At 41.6% G+C, this 7500-nt stretch overlaps 2 protein-coding genes across 2 annotated transcripts in view; one reads left to right on the forward strand and one right to left on the reverse strand.

Moving 5' to 3' along the window:
- Positions 1-6: 6 nt before the first annotated feature.
- LOC306839930 (heat shock factor protein 1-like) lies at positions 7-3623 on the forward strand. The gene is made up of 4 exons (XM_079368884.1): positions 7-108; positions 212-265; positions 2803-2857; positions 2951-3623. Exons 1-4 carry the CDS (start codon positions 103-105, stop codon positions 3136-3138), a joined length of 303 nt encoding a protein of 100 aa, XP_079225010.1. The 5' UTR covers positions 7-102; the 3' UTR covers positions 3139-3623.
- Positions 3624-4030: 407 nt separating this feature from the next.
- LOC306839924 (uncharacterized protein) overlaps positions 4031-7500 on the reverse strand; it is a 21283-nt gene continuing 17813 nt past the window's right edge. Inside the window, exons 23-24 of the mRNA XM_079368875.1 lie at positions 6798-6842; positions 4031-4340 (exon numbers count right to left, since the gene is read on the reverse strand). Of these exons, the coding sequence (XP_079225001.1) occupies positions 4306-4340; positions 6798-6842 (80 nt within the window). The 3' untranslated portion in view covers positions 4031-4305. The remainder of the gene's footprint in view (positions 4341-6797; positions 6843-7500) is intronic.

Below are 7500 nucleotides of genomic sequence, written 5' to 3' on the forward strand. Positions count from 1 at the left end.
AGGTCAGAGCTGTCAGAACATGTGGACAGTATTGATAACAGTCTTGAGAACCTGCAGAGCGTCCTGAACACTCAAAGCTTCAGTTTCGACACGTCTCCACTCATGGAGGTCAGTGTGTTTACACATTTATCATTTATAGAAACATATGTAGAACATGTGTAAGTTATTATAGTTTTCATAGAACATGCTGACATCACATGTGGTGTGTTAGTTCTTCAGTTCTACCTGTCCGCCCGGAGACTTCGACCTGGACTGTTTGGACACTGTGAGTTCAACATTTACACTTTAGTCTTTGATTGTGTTTCCAGATATTCACAGCCCAACATGTTTTCATCAAACTGTTTTATAGGATAGTTATACTCAGGTGTGAACAGGTGTGTGTACAGGTATACTCAGGTGTGAACAGCTGTGTACAGGTATAATCAGGTGTGAACAGGTGTGTACAGGTATAATCAGGTGTGAACAGGTGTGTACAGGTATAATCAGGTGTGAACAGGTGTGTACAGGTATAATCAGGTGTGAACAGGTGTGTACAGGTATACTCAGGTGTGAACAGGTGTGTACAGGTATACTCAGGTGTGAACAGGTGTGTACAGGTATAATCAGGTGTGAACAGGTGTGTACAGGTATACTCAGGTGTGAACAGGTGTGTACAGGTATAATCAGGTGTGAACAGGTGTGTACAGGTATAATCAGGTGTGAACAGGTGTGTACAGGTATAATCAGGTGTGAACAGGTGTGTACAGGTATAATCAGGTGTGAACAGGTGTGTACAGGTATAATCAGGTGTGAACAGGTGTGTACAGGTATACTCAGGTGTGAACAGGTGTGTACAGGTATACTCAGGTGTGAACAGGTGTGTACAGGTATAATCAGGTGTGAACAGCTGTGTACAGGTATAATCAGGTGTGAACAGCTGTGTACAGGTATAATCAGGTGTGAACAGCTGTGTACAGGTATAATCAGGTGTGAACAGCTGTGTACAGGTATACTCAGGTGTGAACAGCTGTGTACAGGTATACTCAGGTGTGAACAGCTGTGTACAGGTATACTCAGGTGTGAACAGCTGTGTACAGGTATACTCAGGTGTGAACAGGTGTGTACAGGTATAATCAGGTGTGAACAGCTGTGTACAGGTATACTCAGGTGTGAACAGCTGTGTACAGGTATAATCAGGTGTGAACAGGTGTGTACAGGTATAATCAGGTGTGAACAGCTGTGTACAGGTATAATCAGGTGTGAACAGCTGTGTACAGGTATAATCAGGTGTGAACAGGTGTGTACAGGTATACTCAGGTGTGTACAGGAATACTCAGGCGTGAACAGGTGTGTACAGGTATACTCAGGCGTGAACAAGTGTGTACAGGTATACTCAGGTGTGTACAGGAATACTCAGGCGTGAACAGGTGTGTACAGGTATACTCAGGTGTGAACAGGTATACTCGGGTGTGTACAGGAATACTCAGGCGTGAACAGGTATACTCAGGCGTGAACAGGTGTGAACAGGTATACTCAGGTGTGAACAGGTATACTCAGGTGTGAACAGCTGTGTACAGGTATACTCAGGTGTGTACAGGAATACTCAGGTGTGAACAGGTGTGTACAGGTATACTCAGGCGTGAACAGGTATACTCAGGTGTGTACAGGTATACTCAGGCGTGAACAGGTGTGTGTACAGGAATACTCAGGTGTGTACAGGTATACTCAGGTGTGAACAGGTGTGTACAGGTATACTCAGGCGTGAACAGGTATACTCAGGTGTGAACAGGTATACTCAGGCGTGAACAGGTGTGTGTACAGGAATACTCAGGTGTGTACAGGTATACTCAGGTGTGAACAGGTGTGTACAGGAATACTCAGGTGTGAACAGCTGTGTACAGGTATACTCAGGTGTGAACAGGTATACTCAGGCGTGAACAGGTGTGTGTACAGGAATACTCAGGTGTGAACAGGTGTGTACAGGAATACTCAGGTGTGAACAGGTATACTCAGGTGTGAACAGCTGTGTACAGGTATACTCAGGTGTGTACAGGAATACTCAGGTGTGAACAGGTGTGTACAGGTATACTCAGGCGTGAACAGGTATACTCAGGTGTGTACAGGTATACTCAGGCGTGAACAGGTGTGTGTACAGGAATACTCAGGTGTGTACAGGAATACTCAGGTGTGAACAGGTGTGTACAGGTATACTCAGGCGTGAACAGGTATACTCAGGTGTGAACAGGTATACTCAGGCGTGAACAGGTGTGTGTACAGGAATACTCAGGTGTGTACAGGTATACTCAGGTGTGAACAGGTGTGTACAGGAATACTCAGGTGTGAACAGCTGTGTACAGGTATACTCAGGTGTGAACAGGTATACTCGGGTGTGTACAGGAATACTCAGGCGTGAACAGGTGTGTACAGGTATACTCAGGTGTGAACAGGTATACTCAGGCGTGAACAGGTGTGTGTACAGGAATACTCAGGTGTGAACAGGTGTGTACAGGAATACTCAGGCGTGAACAACTCTGTACAGGTATACTCAGGTGTGAACAGGTATACTCAGGTTTGAACAGCTGTTTACAGGTGTGTACAGGTTTACTCAGGTGTGAACAGGTGTGAACAGGAATACTCAGGTGTGAACAGGTGTGTACAGGTATACTCAGGCATGTACAGCTGTGTACAGGTATACTCAGGTGTGTACAGGTCCATGTTAATTCCGCTGTCAGTAAATGTGTATAATATATATATAGTATAAATATTGCGTGTTAGCTTCTTTATGATGTCATAACCTTCTGTGATGTCACTGCTTCCTGTTAGCTATTGTCCGAGGACACCCCTAAAGGAAGTGATACAGGCCACACCAACCACACAGGTAACACCCTCCCTCTTTGAGAGGATGCAGGAACCAATACATATAGCTGTTGTCATGGATACCCTCATGGATCCTTCTTTCTGATTGGTCCAGGGAAGCAACTGGTGCAGTACACAGCCCCACCGGTCCTGATGACTGAACCAATCAGCTTGGGGGAGGGAGGGGCTGATCTGCCCTCCTTGCTGGAGCTGGAGACGGAGCCTTTTCTAAGCTCTGACCTGCCAACTGAGGAGCCAACGTTTGACCTGCTTAGCCACGCCCACATGGACTCTGACCTCTGACATCCCCAAGAGTGGGAAGGTCATGGCTTGGGCTTTATGAGTTACCATAGCAACAGGACAGCAACAGCAATAGACTAAGATAAAGGAGCAGCTGTCAATCAAACAGTAGATGAAAAGTCAGGTGATATTATGCAGAAGTTTTTGATCCCTTCTTCTTCTACTCTTTTATTCCAGTCTTTGTTTCTTCCTCTACTCTTTTATTCTTGTTATTTTTTCTTCTTCTACTCTTTTATTTTAGCTTGTGTTTTTTTTTTCTGTTTTCCTGTTTGTGTTTTCGAAGAACTGGGGTCACATCCGTAACAAACAGCTGTGAGGTCATTGGATCATGTGACACAGCTGTTCTGTGTCCTGCATGCTGATTGGTTTGTCTTTGTTTTGAAGTTTTAATTGTATCTAAAGAAGAAACTATTTTTTGAAAAGTTTACTATGAATGAGTGATACCCCTGTTTCCATGGATACGATAAATAATAAACAGTTTATCAGTTGTTTTTGTCATGAAAATGCTAATACTCACACACACACACACACACACACACACACACACACACACGGAGAGTGGAGTTATTGACAGGCTCTCAGCTCAATGTCACTGTTAAAGAAATATTCAAATGATCTTGTATCATGTTTCCATTCTCTCTCCTAGCTGAACTTAATTAGTGTGATAAGAGAAGCGGTGAGTCAGTGGTAAGGCAATAATGGTTAAATCTGAATTTATACATTTGAAATCTTTGCTTAAATCTCAGTCAATCTTCATTCCACCCTCACCTGGTCATGAGCTTTGGATAGTGACCAAAAGGATGAGGTGGCCTAAATGAGTTTCTTCTGGAGGATGTCTGGGCTGAGGTTTAGAGAGAGAGAGGGAGGAGCTCAGACATGTCAGTTTGATGTTCCAAATAAAATCATTTTAATGTGGAAGTTAAAACTCCCATTTTACATCCTGACAGAGAAGATGATGCCACATCCTGTATGATGTCATCAAGTCGAAACAGAACCACTGAAAGTTCAAACAAAATGTCAGCAATTCTACAAAAAACAAAAAATAAACAAAACTCTTAAATACATAAAACAACATCAGGGGGTGGGATCTAGAACTAGTGGGAGGAGTCTGATTTCCTGGTACACTGGAATCGGTATCGCAGGAAACGAACTTGCGGCTTGATATGGAAGTCAGCAGGTATCCTCCAGTTCCACATTTTCTGCACCTGAAACAGAAACAAAAGACTGACGTCAGATTTCACAATCTTGTAGCTTTGGAAAAACTAAAGTCTTTAAAACTTGAGGGTTAGGGTGACGTGATAACCCTGACCCTAAATCAACCCAAAGAAGATCCTTAAGAACATCAAAGAATGTCACGTATAATATAAAATGTTATTAAAAACATCACTAATAACATCAAAGAATGTCACAGTGCGTTTACATGGACTTGAGTATCCCGGTTTTTATTGGGGTTTTAAGTATCCCATTTTGGTATTTGTGCATGTAAACATCATATCCCGGTTTTGAGAAACTGATTTTGCTACCTGGAGAACTCCAAAAGAAAACAGGATACTGTGGCATGTATACGCCTTACCCCGATTTCTGACAGCTGCCAACACCTGAGTCAGCCAAGTGACGTACACGTAAAACAAACGTGACGGCGCCAACGAGAGCGTTTTATTCTGGAGAGAGTTATGACTTATGTTTCGCTTATAAAACATAACATATAATGGAAGCTGGGCTATAATATAGAGCAGGGTTTCTTAACCTTTTTGACCTTGGGGCCCAACATATCAGGGCGAGGTCGTCTGGGGCCCAATCGAGTGAATGGTTCTGATTTAACTTTTGCGGTCATTTTTATTTAATAGCTATTTGTGTCACTATGTTGTAATAATGAATCCTGTTCTTCATTTGTATGTTTTTAAATCAATATATAACCTATACATTGGCTAATTATGCATAAAACCTTGCACAAGTTAAGATCATTTCATTAATTTTGCTCATATAAAACCATGTTTTAGTGCATGTTTGTCAAATAAGTAACACAATATAAACTTAGAACAATAAAAGCAATAAAATGAGGTGCTCTAAGTAGTTCGGTAGATTTGGTGAAATTAAAAAGAGCGTTCTGTTTTGTGTCGCGCTGCTCCCGTTGCTGTCATTATTTTTTCATTTTAAGAACCTCTCCACTACATTTCCATTCAGATTCAGGCCCAGATTCAAGACCTGCCGTGTAGACGGTCTGTAGTTTGAATCCGGAGTGCGGTCGTTTCGATGCGTTTCTGTCACAGCGTCTCCGTGGAAACGGGGCCTCAGGGTCGTCACCTAGCAGAGTTGAGACTTCTCCATAGATGTTAAGTTAATATTCTTCTCCTTCTCGTGATGTAGGCCTACTTCTAACTGATGATACTGCCTCTGGTGGTCGGAGAGTATATTGCAGGCCAACGATCACGGCCCTTACAGCCCACAGATGCAAACATATTATCCCCTCGCGGCCCTGCAGGTGGCGCTCGCGGCCCTTCAAAGGGCCATGGTTAAGAAACCCTGATACAGAGCACACAGGTACAATAAATAGGGCCCGATCCAGCACGCGTCCTGGTGAGATTGCTTCTTTTTTATTCTGGTATATCAGTGATCATTTGTTGGATTGATTTTTTTTTGGATGGTCTGTGTTGGCTTTGGAGGAGCAAACGGCCGTGTTGGCAGATGTCTTTATTCTTTTTCTGTGGACTAAAAAGACAATTTAAACGGAACTTTCATCGATCATATTACGTTTGTTTGGGACTTTTAGTTTATTTTGGATTCATAAAGTGTTAAATTAAAGGGAAATTTTTGTTATAATTTAATTTTTTTATGTGTAAGCCACGTTGTTTTAATGTCTTTTATATTTCTAAATGTCCGTGGTGTTGTGTTGTGAAAAAGAAACATCATGTGCACAAATAAGATGCAGTAATAAGAAACCGGGATACTATTATTGATCATGTAGCCAGGGATATAAATGACCTCTGTGAGCATGTAAACGTTATATCCTGAATATGATCAAAATCGGGACACTCAAGTCCATGTAAACGCACTCAATAATAACATCAAAGAATGTCTCTTATAACATCAAAGAACATCACTTATAACATCAAAGAACGTCATTAAGAACATCAAAGAACATCACTTATAACATCAAAGAACGTCATTAAGAACATCAAAGAACATCACTTATAACATCAAACAACGTCATTAAGAACATCAAAGAACATCACTTATAACAGAGTATGTCACTAATAACATACAAGAACATCAGTAATAACATCAAAGAACGTCATTAAGAAGGTCACTGATAACATCAGAGAACACCATTAAGGAAGTCAAAGAACATCACTTACAACATCAAAGAACGGCATTAAGAATATCAGAGAACGTCACTTATGACATCAGAGAACATCAGTAAGAAAGTCAAAGAACGTCGCTAATAACATCAAAGAACATCACTTATAACTTAAGAGAACCTCACTCATAACATCAAAGAACATCACTTATAACTTAAGAGAACCTCACTCATAACATCAAAGAATGTCATTAAGAACGTCACTGATAACATCAGAGAACGTCATACAAATGGTTATCAATATGAAAAAGTCTCACATGTATTTATAAATGTCAAAAAGAAGATCAAAGAACGTCCTACAAACCTTCAAGACCCTGACCAGGTGTGTGGTATCGTTCAGTGACTGAACCTGTAGAGAACAAGCAGAACCAAGAGAACAGAAAGAACCAGACTTCAGCACCAGTTCTCAGGTACGACACAAACACACAAACAAACATGACTAGTTAAAGGGATATTTCATTATTTTGTTTGTTGGTCGTCCAGTTTTTTTATATTTTTTCAAATATTTGATCAGTAAGTTTGACGTTCATGACAGATCAAACTGACTCGACTAATCCAAACTGACCCATACGGACCCAAACTGAACTCTACTGACCCAAACTGAACTCTACTGACTCATACTGAACTCTACTGACCCAAACTGAACTCTACGGACCCAAACTGAACTCTACTGACCCTAACTGAACTCTACGGACCCATACTGAACTCTAACTGACCCAAACTGAACTCTACTGACCCAAACTGAACTCTACGGACCCATACTGAACTCTACTGACCCTAACTGACCCATACTGAACTCTACTGACCCAAACTGAACTCTACTGACCCAAACTGAACTCTACTGATCCAAACTGAACTCTACTGACCCATACTGAACTCTATGGACCCAAACTGAACTCTACTGACCCAAACTGACCCATACGGACCCAAACTGAACTCTACTGACCCAAACTGAACTCTACTGACCCAAACTGAACTCTACTGACCCATACTGAACTCTACGGACC

Source organism: Symphodus melops (genome assembly GCF_947650265.1).
Source record: "Symphodus melops genome assembly, chromosome: 18".
NCBI classification, from domain to species: Eukaryota; Metazoa; Chordata; class Actinopteri; order Labriformes; family Labridae; genus Symphodus; species Symphodus melops.

Excerpts from the sequence above, each read along its gene's own strand:
- LOC306839930 (XM_079368884.1), top strand. Across the intron at positions 266-2,802 it reads ACCTGGACTGTTTGGACACT|CTATTGTCCGAGGACACCCC; the intron begins GTGAGTTCAACA and ends GCTTCCTGTTAG. Across the intron at positions 2,858-2,950 it reads AGGCCACACCAACCACACAG|GGAAGCAACTGGTGCAGTAC; the intron begins GTAACACCCTCC and ends TGATTGGTCCAG.